The sequence below is a fragment of the Epinephelus fuscoguttatus genome, linkage group LG20 (assembly GCF_011397635.1).
Source record: "Epinephelus fuscoguttatus linkage group LG20, E.fuscoguttatus.final_Chr_v1".
Lineage (NCBI taxonomy): Eukaryota > Metazoa > Chordata > Actinopteri > Perciformes > Serranidae > Epinephelus > Epinephelus fuscoguttatus.
Window position 1 is genome coordinate 11,143,120 of NC_064771.1, and position 20,569 is coordinate 11,163,688.

A 20,569-nucleotide genomic window follows, 5' to 3' on the forward strand; every position below is an offset into this window, starting at 1 on the left:
TATGCCTCCATGAACCAGTCAAGTTACAGTTTACATCCATGTCTGTTCAGACTCATATGTAGCCATGGCAGCAGACAATACTTCAAATATGGATGTTGCTGCAAAGAAGCCACAAACTCTGAACTGTGGATGCTTCACACACATCTTTCATTTGGAAAAGTGTTTTCGCATAACATTATGAAGTCACAGTGAAGCTGACCTTTGACCTTTTGGATATAATATATCATTATTACATCATTTTATTGTATTAGATATTAGTAAGTTTTTTTTTCTCGCATAATTAGCATATGAATTCTTGAGTTATGGGCAAAAACACCTTGGAATACCTAATTCTAATCAGTTCATACTTGAATCCAAATTGACGTTTGTGCCAAATTTGAGATATTGAGATATCATGTTCTTCGAGAATGTGATAGAGGCAAGGTCACGGTGACCTTGACCTTTGGCCACTAAAATCTAATTAGTTCATTGTTGAGTCCAAGTAGACGTTTGTGCCAAATCTCCAGGCACTCTTGAGGAATTGCGTTCACAAGGGTGGTACAGGCAACCCAAAAACATCAAGCCTCTGGCAATACCTGTCACTGCCGCAGAGGTATAAAAAACATCCTGTGAGCACTAACTTGTGCATTTGAATATAACATTTCATTTTTGTTTACATGAAGGGTAAGTAGATTTGCATTTGATACTCATTTGTGCCATAGTCTAAGGTAAAAATTCATGCAAAATCCCAATTTACATGTCCAAAAAGCTATGCCAACCCACACAGTCATTTGTGACACACTTCTACAGAACTCTCAAACAGGCAGCACTATTCAGTGGCGCCTTTTAAAGGGAGAGTGATTATGGTGATTCCACCAAGCAGCATTAACTTTGTTCCTCCAGAGGGATCAGCAGTGATTTCAAGCATTCATGAATCATTACACTGCTTTAATTCAGGCAACCATTATATGTATTACTGGTATACAGAGTGAAATCAGGGTGCAACTCCTGAATCTTGTTAATGTATGAATTACCATTTCATTCAATTTTCCGCCTCTTATCTGAGTCGTCCAGACGTCCCTCTCCCCAGCAACATGTTCCCAAACCAGATGAGATATATAATCCCTGCAGCGCACCCTTATCACGTGCGCGAACCACCTCAACTTGCACATTTCGACGTGAAGGAGCAGCAGTCCTCCTGTGAGTTACCTCTGCATGTCTGAACTCCTCACCCTATCGCTGAGGCTGAGGCCAGCCACCCTAGGGAGGAAACTCATTTCAGCCACTGGATCCACAATCTTATTCTCTCAGTCACTTTCCAAAGCTCACGACCATCAGTTTAGGGATGAGGGGTGAGGTACAGCTCCGACATTATAGTTGAGTCCATACCAACTCATCTGTCGACCTCATGCTCCATTTTACCCTCACTCATGGACAGAACTCCAAGATATTCCGTCACTTGGGGCAGTATCTTACTCCCATCCTGGCAGTGTGACATAAATTAATCAAATTCAACAGCTGCCAATTTTTCCAGGAACCATTTTTTTGGGGACTGACACAAGATAAAACTGACAGCAGCGAGTTATGTCAAAGACAGAAAGAAAAGGGGGAATAGTTGGAAGGCAGAGAAGTCAGAGTTTGGCAGTTCTTACCCGGATGTTGTCGAAGGATGCTTTGTTGGTGACGTCATACAGAAGAAGGAGAGCTGAGAAGAGACAGAAAAAAATCAAATGAAATTCTCCTGTATCTGTATACTGTTCTCACAAACCAAAATCAGCTGAGTCACTCTGGTACTAAAGAGAAAGATAATTCATTAATTAGAATGTTGACATGCTGGTGATTATCAGTCCACACTTTAGATCGTCATGTTTTCTCATACAGCCACAGTAGCCGTTCACTAATGTGCCAAGGAAAATTGCTATCAAAAATTTGCTGCAGTGGTCGTGTCAGTGCATCCAGTGACTAACCAAATCAACGCTGATCACAAACAGTGTCAGTGTCACAGCACTGTGGGAAATACATGAGGCAAAGAAAAAGAGGAGAGGAAGATGAGGACAGAAGAACAACATGGAAAACATGTGCAGCATCATATGGACACGGTTCATAGCTGTGATGAATCATACCATGACACAACAAATCAAGTGAAGCTGTGTCATAGTCAAGGAGACCCCCGCCCCTCTGCTCCACTGGGGTTCTTTGCAGATAAAACACCTTCTGCTCTGTTGTGCTGTTACAAAATCATCATTAGATACAGAGATTCTTCTAATATTTATTTATATTTATTTATCCTTCACCACATCATGTGCTTCTTGTATCAGCCACACAGCTTTTTTTTCTTCATAAAATGCTCTAACTGTTTTCATCTCTGACACTGTTTGTCATAAACAACAGCAAACCCGCGAATCACTTTCTCTCAAGTCTCCTTGTAATTTCATGAATAGCTGTTGATCTAGTAACACTGTTATTCCTCAGCAATGATTAAACGGTCTAATTCACATCAACAGCTGCTTCTATTTCTCACTTAAAACATCAATGAAGCCTACACAGTTAAGTTACCTGCATGACAAAACAATAATGACTTAATTAAAAAAGCACTGTTGAGTTTAATTAGATTTTGCTAACAAATAGTTCTCTTGGATATGGTAAGTACTGCAGTACTGGGACTGTGATGGCATGTCCTTTCTCATATGAAAGGATGCCCTACAATGCAAGGTCAGTAGCTACAGAGGAGCAAAAGTTACTGCGATGTTTTTGTTGGTGTTGTTGTTGTTGTTAGCTGTTAGCTGTCTGTGTATTTGTCTGACGATTGCTATCCATCAGCAGCTATAGAGGTCTGGTAAACTCACTTCTTTCTAACTCAATGCCCCCCGGGTTATTCTTCTTTTTTAAATTTGTAGTCTTCAGTCCAGACCGACGCTGAGTCATATGACATCACTTGAGTCCACCTATCAGTTTTCATGCAGCTCTCTCTTGAGCCATGAGATGTTTTATACAATGCTTTTTCACATATGTAAAAGTACTCTTCAACAACTGACTGACTCTGATGTATAAATTTGGTCGAGTTCTCCTTTAACTTCATGGTAATGTTTTCCTTGCAAGCAATATCTTGTAGTTGTTAAAATAATAACTGCTCTCCTTAAGAAGCAAAGGTGGAAGCAATACTGACGTTGCTTTCGCACTGCAATACATCTTAGCGACTAGGTCAGAGTTAGGCATCTAAATGCATCCTGCCTCCTGCCAACTGTCAGCACTGGTTTCTTTTAACCGTCACCATGACCTTTCCCAATCTAAGTAGTTAAGGCTGCTGAATTGACCTTGTGAAGAGATTGTTCTGCAATTGCTGTCTTAAAGGTCAAGAATGGACTTTCAATCTTAACTTTTAAGCAAACACGGACAAGAAGTCCTTGAAGTGCTCAGGGGAATGGAAGTTTGAGCATTTACAATCCAATGACAAATGGACAAACTTCTGCTGGTGATGAAGATTGTGTGATCCAATAGAAAGCTCCAGAACAATTACTGCATGGAGTTTGTGGTAAGACTGTTGCTGTTAGTCATTTAAGTGGCTTAAACCAAACCAAAGCTTAACCACAGAGGCGACAGATCAGTAATCCCTCATGTGAATAATTGCTGTAGTGTTCATTTGTGACGGTTATGGAAGGCACTGACCAACATGTTTGTCATTTAGAATTGTGGGCTGTCTGGTTTCTGGTGCAGATTTGGATCCTAGTACAGACTCAAGAATTCTTAACATTGTAAGACACGTGTATCCTATGATTGTCAATCACTTGGCCTATGTGTAAGTTGATGCAGATTTAGAGCTTGTGCTTCGTTGAGGTTGGTATCCCCTGATCTGTTAAATTTCTGTCACAACATAATCATGTTTTGTCCAGAAGTTAGCCACTCTTTAGCAGCACCTGTAGCTGTGTGTAAAGGCTTGTTTCCATCAAGCAGTCTGGTTCAGTTCAGTTAAAAAAAAAACATTCCTTCCTGTTTTTTTTTTTTTTTTTTGTTACCATTGTGTCAGGGATCTAGCACACTGATATGATATTAAAGGCCCTGACCCACCGAGCTGAAAGTCAGCCCTCGGTCAAAGTTGGGCCATTGGTGAGTGTCTGTCGTTTTTGTAGGTGCAGCTTTTCTCGCACCATTGGACCCCGTCGACACTAGTTGGCCTTTTTTCCACCAAGGCAGAATGTTGAAATGGCACTAGCACAGCAGTGGCCGTTGGCGAATGTAATCACTCTGATTGGCAGTTCAGCTCAGTGCAGGAGAAGAGAAAGGGACGTGAGGAATGTCAACAAAGAGTGAAATCTTACAAAGAGTGAGATCAAAACAAACTTATTAGGTGAGGTAACATTATTTTTCTGTAGCCATTGAGCTCTTTAGCAGAAACGTTTTGTGATGGTTTGCGTTATTGTTCACTGGTGCACAATATGCTTTGTTTGATTTTGTTGTTAATGTGCTAAAACGCTAACTAGCGTCGAGATGGTCATCCGGTTTCCTTCTTTGAAGGACAATTACAGACAACCGCCATCTGCTGGTATGGAGGGGTATGTCCTCTCAGCATAGAACGTCACAAGAGTGTTTGTTGGCCGTCGTTTGATGTGTTCATGTGCAACTTTTTGGCCGAGACATGGGGATGAGAAGCGACAAAACAGGGTGCTCTAGTGGCTGCTAGTTCACCAGTGTTGGTTTGGTGTGTCTGGGGCCTTAAGGCTCATTTATGCTCAACGTTAAATACGGATCCGGATACGGACGGAGCCTTCTGTCCGTGCTCTGCGTTCATTTCATCTGTATTTCTGCACATTTCCATAAAGCTTACGGATACAGGCCAAACAGAGCAGTACCACCGGGAACCATGGGGGCAGTGTTGCTGTCACTACCCGATACGTAGCTCTACTGAGACACGAAGAAGAAATAACAATTCAATTTCTCTCATTGGCAGCACAAGAGAAAAGAATTCTCCGTCTTCCAGTCGTGATGTATTTAACGGCCTCACCGACCACCACCTCCTACAACGCTGTCCCTGTTTTTATCTTTTATGCAAGAGGTACATTATCAATATCTCCTCCACAGTCGGCATATTTGTTTTTGAGTTTGTTGTTGTCAAAAATTTTTGACGCTGGGCTGCCTCCTGGTGGATATATTGGCTAACATGCATGCCAACGTAAAGGGCGCATGGAAGTATGTGGGCAGTGACGGTAACATCGTTTGAAATGGACATATACATTTTCGTACGTAAAGGGAGCATAAATGAGCCCTTAAAAGGTGCAGCAAGAAACACTGCAGTCCATTGATTGGTCAGTGAAGAACTGACACACAAGAACTCAATGCACAAACCACAAAACCTGTTATTTTTAGATTTCCCATAGATTGTGACAGACTCTAAGCACACCGGCCTGTTCGTTTTTGTCGTGCAACCCTGTTTCATGGACAATAAGCAAAGTGCAGACATTTGACTGCATTGTATGTAAAGAGGAAATACAATGAGAGCTGGATGGAGCAGTGATGCAGCTATTACCATCTGATAATGACCCCGTTTAAGGGTCCTGTCTGTGGTGGAAACACAGCTCAACAGTTAAGGTACATATCTGTACAGGTTATGTATGGGTCTGAGGATACTATACCATAAGTGTTTGGTTGAAAATGTGTTAAATAATTCTAAAGCACGTCATGTTCTGTAGTTTGACCTTTAAGAAACAAGCAACTTTGTAAAGCACCACAGGAAATATCACACCTATTCAACCATTCCCAGCTTTAGAATTCATGTGCAATTTATTTTAGACTTGGGTTGCACTGTTTGATGTTCAACAAGAGCTTTTGGATCTTACACAAGAGAAATGCATGGAGAAAAACTTTTGTAATGCTTTCCACTGTTAGCTGAGCAAAGTGCTGCGTTCTATCTTTCACCACAGCATTAGTATTACACCTGACACATAACCACGCATGTGAATTCTAATTACCTCCAACTGCACCATGCTGCCATGCAAGATAATATCACCTCAGGTATTTTTGAGCACAAGCTGGAGGGTGTGCACTATAAAGCTCTGTCAGAAAGAAAAAGTCATTACACCTACGAGGGCAATTGTAACTCATTTTCTCAGCTGGATCAACTTTCACTTGGAATAATTAGCCTAAGCTAATTACCTCCACAGCACTTCTCCTCCTTGAACTGCATGTAATCCCTCTAACTGTCTTCTTTACTTGCTTAAAACACTCTATCCTCACTCCTTCACTCTTTCCTAAACCATACCTCCTTTTCCCTGTCTGTCCCAGAACCCTCCACCACTCAACTGTGGCCGCATTTTTCACCAATCTATTTTGGATTAAGTCCTCTATTTGTTTATTCCAGCCAGACAAGGCCGTGAAGGGTGTTTAATGAGTTGTAATCACCGTGAGCGTTGCTTGGCTCTGTTTAACTGAGAAAACACAGAGAGGGGGAGAGAAAAAAGGGAGGCGTAAAGAACGAGAGAAAGAAGGAGAGAGGGATGACCTGCCTTGCGAGTTAATTTCCTCTCGCGTGGCTCCTATGTTTATCAGCCACCCAAAAACCAGAGTAAACCACAAGGAGCTGCTTTCCTTCACCCTCCCCTAATCCAATTACATCTTGCCAAGCACACAAGACAGACGAAGCTAGAGAACTTTCTCACAGCAGTAGAGACGCAGAGAGTTTTGTGATCGCAGGCAGTTACATTATGGTCGCAAAATAGTATACACAAGACATAAATAATGACTTTGAAAAATGGGCAAGTCAAGGTAAAGGGCAGAGGAAGAGGGGAAAAACAGATGTTGGTAATAGTGAGAGAAGAAGGGTATGAGATTAAAGTAAGCAGAGAGGAAAAGGTGAGTAAGACTAACCATGGAAAGGCAGAAAGACATACTGATGGATCGACCTATAACCTCACCAAGAAACTGAGAGACGAGAGACCACGATGAAAAGACAAATGCTAATGACAGAGGCTGACGTAGAATATAAAGTGCAATCCTCTAGCTTTTAGTAATGGTGTTGTAAGAAGTAAGGTGAAAATGCACACTGGGTTCATAGGACAATTAAGCTATTACGCAAGCTTAGAGAAAACAAAAACGGTACCATCTGCTGACCAAAATCAGCACTGCAACAAACAAGAAACATTTAGGATAGAAATTATGAAACTATACCCGCAACTAAACCAGCAGTAGTGGTCTAAAGCAAGACCTGTTTTCTTGACAAGCAACCCCTTGCGGTTCGTCAATAAGGGCTGCTCTGTGATAGGTAAAGGCTAGAGCTGTGGCTACCAACTGGTCCAGACACTGGGTCCAGAATTTTCCTTTATCATATTAGTTCAAGGTCCACACAGTTAAATACATTCAGCGTCATACTTGCATTTGGCCATTTTGTCATGCTAGATGGCTGTCCATTATTAACTAACTCTACAGCACTCCAATATAAAAGTGCTGTGCTGGAGATTCACTGTACTTCTAAATAAAGTGTGTTTTTTAGAAACTTGACGAGATTGCGAATCACTTGTGGTCCATTCAGAATGGACCCCTCACCCACTTTTAGACTGTGACCCACCAGTTGAGAACCACTGGCTAGTGTATCCCGAAAATTTAGGGTTCACATTTACAGTTCACACAAATTGACCGTAAGATTGAAGTTTCAACAGCTGTTCCGATTGGCTGCACCTGAAGATGGGGCAGTTGTGTAGCAGCACACACCTGGCAAATCACTGCCGTCATACTTGGACGCAGCCCCTCCAGTTCCGATGTTGGGTTTCAGGCGCCTTTCAATGATCCAACAGCTAGTTTTTTTAAACATTCTGACCCCCCATACTGACCATGATACTTTTAACCAAGTATCAGGTGCTTCACCTAACGATGTCCCAGAACCTTAACTTAGCCAATGCTACCGGCATGGCTTGAGGAAGTGCTGATCTGTCCACCAATTTGATCCAGAATGAAATATTACAACAACTCTTGGACTGATTGCCATGACATTTTGAGGAGACATCCGTGGCTCCTGGGGAGTAAGCCAAGCCACAACCACAGGGGCTGAAAAATGGAGCCAATTAATGTGGAAGTACAAAAACTGGAGCTCCTCTAATGGCCAGTTGAGGCTATTGCTCCAAAAGCAAGTCAATACTCATGGACCCTTATAATAAAGTGCCCAACTTTACAGCAGACATAAATGGTTTACGGCCTGGTGCAAAAAAAAACAGTTTGGTCTACAGCCAATAGCTACTTTTCCCATTCACGACAACTGTATGTGGGGTGAATTTTTATATAATTCACCCATTTAAATGTCAGTTAAGCTTAAGTTATCATAGCCAAGAACATGGCCACTGAGTGACAGGTGGGGGTCCTCCATCGATAAGTTGCTACCTCAGTGACAACATTGGTTAGGTCACGTAACCATGGCATAACTCCAGTGTCATTAAGTATAGCATAGCCATATTTACCGTTATTTCAGTGTGTTTTCAGTTCATTAAAGTTAACTGTAACATTTTGGTGGTTTAAAAAACAGTCCTGTTCATTATTTGGTAGTATTAAAAGACCCACTAAGGGGTCAGATGTTTTGTTTTCTCTGCAAGTATATTTCCCACAGACTGTAAATGCACCATGCTAACCAAGCTAGCAGCTAGCATTAGGGTTAGGGACACCCTCTCATCCCAATATGGTCACTTTTTATCACTTCTGGCACAAAAATCCAAGATGGCAGCAGTCAAAATGCCAACCTCAAGGCTTCAAAACATGAGTCCACAAACCAGTGGGTGATGTCGCAGTGTCTATATCACCCACTGGTTTGTGGACTCATGCTTTGAAGCCTGTTTTTATTCAGTACATGGGTGAATCCTACTGATGTTGTTGAACACCAGCAGGTCATACGTTTCAGTCATCCTGTGTAATATCTCAAATACAGATGTCCTATTTTTGTCATGTACGCCTAGGTATTATGATTTCAGAGGGTTGTAGGCAATTTCAGAAAATTCTGTTTAAATATTTTTTGTTTGATACAGTGTTTTATGCTAATATCTGCTTGATAACGGAACAATGCCTGTTCATGCTCCCTGCATGACCCAAATGCAACCCACCAGCATGCCAATATTACACACAATAGCAACTATCAGACTTTGTGAGCCGCTACCAGCATGACTATCAAAGTTCCTGCAGGAAACCCTGAGCAGGAAGGGATGGAGTTTGATGGAGTGAAGTAATCTATAATGAGCACAGCCATCCATCATCTTTCAGATTGTAATCTGCGTCAGTAATCACGGGATGACCTTGGCCACTCTCCTTCCCTTGAATAAGTTGCATAAACAAGTGATGCACGCAGACATATGCATACAAATGCAAATACCCATGGGCCTGCAATACACTATGGGTTGCTCTTTTGTTTGGTGAATCTTAGGTTTAGCTAAATAGTGACTCTGGAATTAATGTCCATAACTACTTAAATACAACACACAGCATCAACCAGTTTAGTATTTAATCAGTAATGTTGTATTCATATAGTGTGCATCCCTAACCACTCAACAATAGGTTGCCAAATATCATTAAAAAAAAAGAGCAAAACAATAAAAAGAAAATATGACAGCTAAATAAGAAATTCCACTAAATTTGGTTCATTATACAGTTATTGCAATTGTATGTGCTGCCTTATACTTTTTTTATTTTCAGGAATATTGTTTTTCACATCCTACTTTTTAATATTTCCACACACTGAAAGACTATTTTTTTCCCATTTCATACTTGAATTGTCACATATTTTTGGGAAAAACTGTCTTATAAAATTGTTTTCTTGCCGACAATTAGATACTGATGCCACTTTCATCTCTATATACTTCATATAACGCTGAAACCAAGAGATGCTTATCTTAGCTTAGCTTAGCTTAGCATAAAGACTGACAGTAGAGGAAAACAGCTGTACTGGCTCTGACCAAAGATAAACATATTCACCTATCAGCACCTGTAAAGCAAACCATCCTGACAACGTGTGTGCAACATTCTGTTTCACTCTGTATCAGTTTGGAATTGCCACCCCAAACACTTTCCAGAAATCAAAATCTAATCGGGCCAATCAGGGATGTGTACTGTAGTTGACAACATAAGCAGCCAATCAGGGACTGCGTTGTAATCAATGACGTAAAAAGCAGGCCGTAGCTCACAGAACTGTAATGGCGGCTTCCGTAGCTACAGGTGTAACTGTAACGTTGGTGGCGTAAACATAGCAATAAGTTAAGATATTGCAGAAATAGAGTCAGTAACACCAATTAAACAAGAACGAGAGTATGCATTCACATTTTTTGCTGGTCTTCTGACTAGACTTGGCAAGAGCTTGTTTTATCAACTGGCTCTGTTGGTGATGATGGAGTATGTTATTCTCCTGTGTTTTGTTATGCTGATTGGCTATAGGAGTTTGTCTGTCTGTCTGTCTGTCTGTCAAGTACTCCTACCCACTGATAATGGTTGGGGTGGTTCTGTATCAGACTGATACAGAGGTCGAAACAGAAATTTGAGCTGGAGTCTTGTCATCACTGTGAGTTGGCCAGGTAACAAGCTAGGACTCCAGGACACTAGCACAGCCAAAACAATAGTTCCAACACTTAACTGCTTGTAAAAAATTTTTTTTTTAAAAGCATAGCTTATTGTTTTTAACACACTTGTTTTACAGAGCCAGGCTAGCTGCTATGCTAATCGTGGGCTAGCATTAACCTCATATTCAGCATATAGTATTAAGTCTCATATAAACCAATTCATCCAACATGTCCTCACACAACAGTTTGTGTTATATCTTAGAAAATGCACATACAATGGTTCATTGATAACTAATGACATTAGCGCCCTCTAATGGCATCATCATGTTATGTACTTAAAGCAAACTTACATTGGTTACTTAGCAATGTTTTGTAGGTGACGTTTAGGCAAGTAAAGTTACGCAGGTTAGGTTTTGGACAAGGAACAAGATTGGGTGTCGACACGTTACATACTTACACATTATTAAGTACAAAGTTATGTGCTTAAAGTAAAGTTACGCAGGTTAGGTTAGAACTCAAAGTTAACATGGTATCTTACTTTTCATAGGTATACACACCAACAGTGAGACCAACCTGAATAAGCATATCTCCCAAAATGTCAACTAAGTGTTACTGTAAGGCTATTAAGGTGACAGTACTTATATACTTTTACTTTAGTAAAATATTAAATACAGCACCTGTTAGGAAGCATGTCTTTAGGGTAGTATTTAAACTGTATTTAAAAGTAAAGCATCTGAGTGTTCTCTATTGTGACAAAATAGTTTGGGTTTCAGAGGTGACTTTTACAGACTGACTTACATGCACATTAGAAATGACAGAATATTTCCATCAAAATGCAAATGGAAGCTAAGTACCAATAGTTCCTCTCGTGCTCCATTACTGCCTTGAAAATTAAAAGCACACCTATGATTGCTCCACAGTACATCTCCTAATGAAAAACCAGTGTGTGTGTATGTGTGTGATATCAGACTGATGAGTTTCACTTTATTCTCTCAGGCAAGTTGCTGCACTGGCATTGATGTTACTGTACGACAAAATGAGTGTGAGCGTCTGAAATTGCTACCAGCGTCCCCTCTTTCCATCACCTTCATTATTCCTGTGACAGTTCCAGCAGCCGTTGTCATTTCTACCTCTTCTCCTAGCTAAGCACAGCCCACGGGGCTCTATTCTACGGTCTCCATTTTAGGAAGGGGTGGATCAATCACAGCGACAAGCGATTACTAAATTCCCCAGGCGTAGTGACAGCTGAATCCATTAATATTTGTATCCCATCTTTTCGGATAAATGTTAAAGAGAAATGAACAGGTAAACCTCATGGAATATGATAGCTGGATCAATGTTTAAAGACAAGATATTATAGCGTGTAGACAATAAGCTCAATGGAGAGTATAAGCAGGGAGATACTTATGTGTGAACACACATACACACACACTTTCCAGCTTTCTCTCAACTCACTTCACACAGATGCCCAAGAATGAAGCCTCAAAGGTGCCTTTGACTGTGACCTTGCACATCTGGTTTAATATGCAAGAAGCTAAAGTGTGTGTGTGTGTGTGTGTGTGTGTGTGTGTAAGAAAAAGACACAGAGAGAGCTTGATGATGGATCGCACAGCTCACGGCTCACCCTATAGCGGAGCAATAGCTTCAACGTTTTGTTCCAAATTGCCGTTTCCCTCTTCTCCATCCGTTTCCCTCCTCCCCTTTCCTTTCCTCTACATCTTTTCTCTTCTATCATTTCCCTCGATCCCTTCGTACTTTCTCCGCTCAACTCTTGATCAGCGTTCCCTTTGCCGCTGTCCATCCTCCTGCCTCATATGGGACACGCTTCGCCCCCACAAGCTGCTGCTGATTGAGGCCTCCAGTCGCTCATTAGCGATGAAAGTAGTGACCCAAGAAGACGGAATAGACGGAATAAAAAATGATGCAGGCAGGACGGGATGAGGCAGAGCAGAGCGGCGACATAATGGGGTAATGACACTGATTTAATATGCAATAGATCTCGTCATTGTGGGTCCTACAGTTGTCATTTGTCACAAGTTTTTATGTTCTTGCATCCTTTCTGTTACAGCTCATTTACGCCGTGTTGATGGCATTGTGAGACTCACAGAATCACGAACAGGTCGAACTAAAAGATGAACAAGAAACTAAATGTTATTTCATTATGACTTTGTTTATCATTAAAGGTTATAAAGTAGTAAAACACATCTTGCAAAAAACAGACTCAGTGGTGAGTAATTATATTGGAGAGCACTCTTCCATTACATGTGAAGGACCTGGAGTCAGCACCAAATTGTTTCAAGACAGTGGCTACTCACCTGTGGTCAGTATAAAACAGACCAGGGACTTTAATGTCTGACACTCCTGTCACCAAGACAAAACTACAGTTGAAATGATGCTTTGTGGGATGTTATCAGGAAGTACAATTGCCAAGTATATAGTGAGGTATATAGTGTGTCGGCCTGACAGGGGCTGACATGGACTGTCTCTTTCATTAAAAGTACTTGATTACAATTTCTATGGGCTTGAGCATTGTTGGAAACATTAATTGGTCTAGTCATATTTGACATTTCAATGCAGAAAAATAAATATTGTATCTTAAAGTCTATAAGTCTTTAAGTCTTTATTTACATTTTAAGCAATTGTGCACTATTGAAAGTATGCCGAAATTAGCTGTTAGTAGCTCCTGTTTGCAATGTACCCATTGATGCACAGACAACAATTGCTGGATTGCTTTGATACTGAAGAAAATCTAACTAGAAATTGTGCTTCGTGGTTGTATGCCACGCCGAACCAATCAAGTTGCTTACAGTTTAAATCAATGGCAGTAAAAACATAAATGCTTCACACACATCTTTAACGGGGCAGCAAAGAAGATCTATACAATCAGCACAGTTATGGCGTTCAATAATGACCAGAAAAGGTTTTTTGCAGAACATTATGATGTCACAGTGAAGTTTACCTTTCACCTTTTGGGTGTAAAATGGCATCACTTCATCATTTTACCCTGTAAAATTTCGTTATAATTAGCATGTAAACTCCTGAGTTATGGCCAAAAAAGATGTTTTGTGAGGTCACAGTGACCTTGACCTTTGAGCTTTTACCACCAAATTCTAATAAAATAAGATTCTTCCCAAAGCAGGGAAATTTGCAGCAGTGGGGAAATTTGTCATGGGAAAATTAGGTCATTGTTGAGTCCAAGTGAACGTTTGTGCCAAATTTAAAGAAATTCATTCAATGTGTTATAAGATAGTATGTTTATGAATGAGATGGGTGTAAGTTTACAGCAACCCTTGACCTTTGACCAGCAAACTCTGGTCAGTTCATTGTTGAGTCCAAGTGGACGTTTGTGCCGAATTTGAAGAAATTCTCTCAAGGCGTTCCTGAGATATTGCATTCACAAGAACGGGACATACAGACATATGAACGTACAGATATGCGGATGGACAGATGGACAGACAACCCAAAAATATATTGTCTCTGACCACAGCAATCAATGGTGCAGAGGGAAAAAAAAACGTGGTGACTCTCAGGCAAGTTCTGGAGTAATGAAGAGTGTCATTTTTCTGTAATTCCAGAGTAGCTGTATGGATTTTGTTTTGCAATGGACATTGGAGATAATGATATCCTTGGAAAATATAAGTCATAATAAATCTCAAAATGTGTGTATCACGTGTTAATTCAGATTTGCCTGAGCTATGATTCTCAGATGGTGTGTGCTTTTGATGCAACCTGCAGCAATCTGTGCAACAGGTTTAAAACTACCTTAATTGCCTCCATCAGCTGTGTGTCAGCCCTTTGACCTCCAGACTGTGTTGTCAGGAGGTCAAATCACTGGGCCAAACTACAGTTACTGTTATTTTTAGAACACCGTCATGCACCTGTTCCTTTCACCTTTGTCCCCTTTTGCCTCACGTCTCTCCGACAAGCCTCCTCTTCAACTATCCTAAACACCCCTGGGTATACACGCCTCACAGTTTGAATACCTCTGAAACAGACCAATTAATTAGACACTGAAATATTAAACACCACTGCTCTTCCCATTTTTATTACTTCCTTATTCAATAAATCATCATTGCATTTCTTTTAAGAAATCTGTGTTAAGAGCACGACAATGATTTTTTTGTAGCAGATATTATAAATAATATATACAGATTTTATCACCACGCTGTTACCTCACTCAGTATCTCGTTCTCAGCCCTATCTGACCGGTTACACGTCACAAGCAATAACTTATCAACACTGAAGGCTCCTGTGCCACAGATGGCAAACACAGAGACCGGAGCTGCTTCAGTGACCACACGGACTCAGTGCTGTGTGCAGAAAATAAGACAGCAGATATTACTTTGGTTGCAAAAAACAGTGTTTTGACTGTCAACATTCTGCTGTTATTGATGGTAGTCACTGGATGTACCTTCCATTGTTTGAGTATGAGAACTGCGAGAGGAAGACTGTGTCTGGATGCTGGCTAGAGACATGACCAGATTACAATAGTAATAGTAGTACAATAGTTTATGACTAGAATTACTGCCTCACAGTTGTATGCCTCCGTCAACCAGTCATGTTGCAGTTACGGTTTACATCCATGTCTGTGGAGTCATATGTAGCCCTGACAGTAGACAATGCTTCAAATATAGATATACTGTAAAAAAGCTTCTAAAACATGGATGCTTTACACACATCTTCAATCTGGCAGCACAGAAGATCTATACAATCAGCACAGTTTCAAGGTGGGCACCAAAGATTAGTGTCACTAATTCAGTATCTGACAAAATGTCTCCCCTTCTGTTCCTGAGTTATGATGTAGAATAATGGCCAGAAAAAATGATGATGTCACAGTGAAGTTTACCTTTGACCTTCTGGATGTAGAATGACATCACTTCACCACTTAATCCTACTAGACATTTGTGTGAAGATGACATACTACTGAATGAATTATTGAGTTTTGTGAGGTAATAGTGACCTTGACCTTTGACTACCACTAATCAGTTCATCCTTGAGTCCAGGTGGATGTTTGTGCCGGATGTATTGAAATTTCCTCAAGGCCTTCTTGAGCATGTTCAGACTGGGACATATGTATGAACAGTAAACCTGAAAGCGTAAAACCTCCTGCCACAGCTGTTGCTGAAATGGTGGCGTAAAAATGCAACGTCATACAGACATTTCATACACCAGACATATACTCATACATACTCCCCAGCCATTTTATTAGGTACACCTTGCTAATACCAGGTTAGACTCCCTTTTGCCTTTAGAACTGCCTCAGTTCGTCGTGGCACTGATTCAACAAGGTGTTGGAAACATTCCTCCGAGATTTTGGTCCATACTGACATAACAGCAACGGATTTATCAGCTGCACATCCATGATGTGAATCCCCCATTCCACCACAAAGGTGCTCTATTGGATTGAGATCTGGTGACTGTGGAGGCCATTGGAGTACAGTGAACTCATTGTCATGTTCAAGAAACCAGTTTGAGATGATTAGAGCTTTGTGACATGGTGCGTTATCCTGCTGGAAGTAGCCATCAGAAGATGGGTACACTGTGGTCATAAAGGAATGGACACGGTCAGCAACAATACTCTGGTAGGCTGTGGTGTTTAAACCATGCTCAGGTGGTACTAAGGGACCCAAAATGTGCCAAGAAAATATCCCCCACACCATTACACCACCACCACCAGCCTGGACAGTTGATACAAGGCAGGATGGATCCATGCTTTCATGTTGTTTACTCCAAATTCTGACCCTACCATCTGAATGTCCCAGCAGAAATCAAGACTCATCAGACCAGGCAACGTTTTTCCAGTCTTCCATTGTTCAAGTTTGGTGAGCCTGTGCATTGTAGCCTCAGTTTCCTGTTCTTATCACAGGAGTGGCACCTGGTGGGGTCTTCTGCTGCTGTAGCCCATCTGCTTCAAAGTTCGACGTGTTGTTCATTCGGAGATGGTCTTCTGCATACCTTGGTTGGTTTAATCTTGAACCAGTCTGGCCATTCTCCTCTGACGTCTGGCATCAACAAGGCATTTTCACCCAGAGAACTGCCACTCACTGGATATTTTGTCTTGTTCGGACCATCCTCTGTAAACCCTAGAGATGGTTGTGTGTGAAAATCCCAGTAGATCAGCAGTTCTGAAACACTCAGACCAGCCCATCTGGCACCAACAACCATGCCACATCCAAAGTCACTTAAATCACCTTGCTTCCCCATTCTGATGCTCAGCTTAAACTTCAGCAGGTTGTCTTTACCATGTCTACATGCCGAGTGCTGCCACGTGATCGGATCAATAGCCATTTGCGTTAATGAGCAGTCGAGCAGGTGTACTTAATAAAGTAGCTGGTGAGTGTATAAAACGGACCTGCCAATGTGCATTCAACTCATATTGGATCATTCATACGAGTTGGCTGTCTTGTCACTGTGTTTCTCATCTGCAGTATTGTTCATATACTTCACTGATAAACCAGAAAGTTATACAGTAACATTCATGATGCACATGTGCATAGCGTTCTGTGTGTAGGGCACCAAATGCCTGCGAGGGAATTGTAAAGTCCAACAACAACTAAGACTAATTTCTAGGGGCCAGCAGCAAGAAGAGGAGGCATTGGCGGTTAATGGCAAAACAGTAGATACGTTGCTTTTTCACTGTGATAGGAAAAAAATCCATATTGTTACAGCCCCTCTTCTAAATACTACATGAGTCTTAGCCACTGGCACATTGTTAAAACCTCATGGGAGCTGTAGTTGTAGAATAGTTACTTGTTATTTTTTTTATCCTGGTCTAAGAAAGGGTTGGATATTTCAACAATGTCACTACTAATTTTACTAAAAATGTAACAATGCGGCAATAGAAATTCTTTGGACAGGATGACTTTTTTCGTGCAAGATTTCATCTCAAGAAAAGGCGATGAAGGCCATTACAGGAAAATAGTGCAGCCAGTGCTCCTCGTTCTGAGCAATAAAGCCCAAACAACCTCTTTAATCATATACCCACCATTTGGAGCAGTCATGTGTAAAGCAGCCGTTACCTGTGCTATGAAATGTATTAACACTGTCGCTCTGTTTCTTTAAATTCATCATGGTGGGACTTTTCCTGCAATAAGGTAATGGCGAAGGACACTGGAGGAGTTTCATTTCAAGAGGAAATGTCCATCATTTGAAAATGTGACGTCTATGTTACAAAGTGACTGATCACACAGAGTTAATGGTAGTGACAGGGCTTTCACTAGTGATTCCTTTAGGAATATAATAATTTCACAACTGCATTAAGTAATGACGTGCCTGCACATCATTTGTCATAAAGGATAAGTGCATGAAGGGGCTGGAATAAAGTGCTTATTCTCCCCCATTACCTGAGCACTCCTGACAACCTTGAATTCCATTCTTCTATAATTCCGCTGTACTCTTTATAGGGCTCTGCCTTTTTATTGAGGCATAATGCCACTTTATTATAGGGCAAGCTTCTATTGAAGGCTCTTTAATGATTTCTCTCCACCTAGTCATTCATCCTGCTCTCTTTCTCTACATTAGGTGATACGTGCCTGCTTTTTATCTACACAGTGCCTCTACCCTAAGCCAGCCTGGAGAGTTTTGAAGACTGGTTGTTTGCTTATTTGAACTGGTCTGACTAAATGAAGTTTCTTACCAAATATTTCTCAATCTTTCACCCTCCCCCACTCACGCCTACATTAGGTCTGAATCTCTCAATATCTTCTCTCAATATCCCTTACATCTCTATCTCTCCCTTTCACCTCGTTACTTGTCTCCCCCACTGAGTCTGCTTTTCAACTTCTTTACCTCCCTGTGGTTTCGCTCCATGCTGTGGGAATGACAAACTGTCAGCTCCACCGGGCGAAAGGGAAGAAAAAAAGTCTGCGGCTGGTTTCTGGACCCAGCTGGACCTTTGCGGCACCCTCTACACCAGATGGCAGATTGCACTGGGCCCACTCCAACCACCAGCTCATTTGCACTGATTGTCTGGGTCTTCTTGCTCTCTCATTAAGGGTGTAATGACAGCTAAGATTGGGGCCAAAGCTGAATAAAATAATCAATAGCTGTCTGGGGGCAAAGTGTCACTTAGAGACATGCTCTAGTCTTTCACAGCAACTACTGAGAAGTCATTGGGCAAGGCATTTTTGCTGCATTTCAGCCCAAAATGCCACAGTATTTTTAGCCAAGCTAGCTGTGTGGCTGTGTGGATGGCAGTGTTAGTCTGTCCGTCCATTACTTTGTTCCAGACTGAAATATCAGCTATTGGACAGATTGGCATTAAATTTGGTACAGCATGTCCAAGGCCTCCAGAGGATGAATCTTGATGTCTTTGTTAATACACTGACTTTTCATCTAGCACCATCTGCATGTCATAATTTTCACTCATCCAGTTAAATGTCTCAGCATCTAAGTAATAAATTGGCACAAACCTTTGTACAGACATCCATGGTTTCCAAACGATGCATTTTGATGACTTTTCCTCTTGCGCCATCATAAGCAATGGTGTACAGTTAATGAGGTGCATATACTACTATGTGGATGGGTAAGTTATCAAAGAGGAAGGGGGTATACTCTCCTATATATTCCAATAGATTTTTGGCTGATAAGTGGGTACTCTCCTATACCTGCATAAACCCTTCACTATGCCACTGGCCATAAGGTTGGCATTGTGGTTTTGAGTAAAATGTCTCAACAACTACTTTAACCATATTAAGCATTTTAATATTTTAGTATTAAGTATTTTGCTACAAACAAATCCATGTTCCACTCAAGATAACTGTAATTACTTAATAACCTTAAAGGCCCTGTATATAACTCCTGAGCTTCCTAGAATTCCCTAGTCGTCAAATACCAACACTTCAGGTTGGTGGTTCGGTCCGACTACCGAATCAAAGCGTTGGTATTTGCCAAACTGGAAATGAGTCTTGACAATCAACCACCTTTTTTCCAGAGTTACATACAGCAGCTTTAAAGGTGGAACACCACCTAAATTAAGAATTTTTAATTAAGTTTTCTTTTTTTTTCACAGACCACCACTGCAAGATAGATGCCCATTAAACTGTTGGCAGGGCACTTCGAAACATAAACAAGGTCAATTATGACTTTCTCTATTATGATTTTTTGATCTATGGAGGTTTTGTATTTGTAAGACTTTCCTTGAGCCAAGAAAAACGATTTAAAAGTCTGTGACATCATCACAATGTAGCTGTGCAAGTATATCTACTGATGCTTCTGGACACATCTTCAGTGATGTTCCTGGAATCATCGGGTGTTTCAGGTCTTTCAACGTCATCATACACCCTCCTCCAGGCGACCCAGCTGAGGCTGATCAGACCTCCTTTTCTAGGTATTCTGACCCCATGGATCTCCTCTCTTGAGCCATAGCAATCTTGAGGCTTTTTCTGCCGCTTCGGTGGTGTTGCGGATGGATCTCCTTTTCCTCACTCCATCAATGCCCAACAAACCGAAGGCTCTGGACAGGGATCGGGCTGCAAAGCCCCAGCATCCAACTTTTATTGGGAGACACCTCACTCTCCAACCGGCTTGTCCACACTTGCTGTCCAGTTCCTCATACTTGGCGAGCTTCCTTTCAAAGGCCTCCTCCAAGCAGTCTTCCCAAGGGACTGTTAACTCCAGCAGAAGCACCTGTTTGGTGGACTCAAACAGGAGAACAACATCTGGTCTTAGGGTGGTGGTCGCAATGTGGTTGGGGAACTTCAGTTGCCGCTCAAGGTCCACCAACAACTACCAGTCTCTTGCAGAGGCCAGGATGCCTGCAGATGCTTTTGCAGCTGGTCTTGGCTGCTCCCCAGCTCTGATGAAGGTGATGGCTTGCTTGGAGGGGCGGGAACGTTTGGCCCACTCAACTCCTGCGCCGATGGCTTCAGCAATGGCCTTCAGGACCTGGTCATGCCTCCACTTGTACCTTTCCTCTCCTAATGCCTTTGAGCAGCCGCTCAGAATGTGCTCTAGAGTTCCACACCTGGAGCACAGTGGACATGCTGGTGACTCCACTTTTCCCCAGAGGTGTAGGTTTGATGGGCTGGGAAGCACATCATAAACCGCCTGGATGAGAAACTTAATCCGCTGTGGCT

The 20,569-nt window shown here is 41.5% G+C and overlaps 1 protein-coding gene across 1 annotated transcript in view; it reads right to left on the reverse strand.

The window, feature by feature from the left end:
* LOC125880770 (ras-related protein Rab-26) overlaps positions 1 to 20,569 on the reverse strand; it is a 167,923-nt gene that overhangs the window by 49,742 nt on the left and 97,612 nt on the right. The window contains exon 5 of the mRNA XM_049563489.1: positions 1,632 to 1,684. Within this exon, the coding sequence (XP_049419446.1) occupies positions 1,632 to 1,684 (53 nt within the window). The remainder of the gene's footprint in view (positions 1 to 1,631; positions 1,685 to 20,569) is intronic.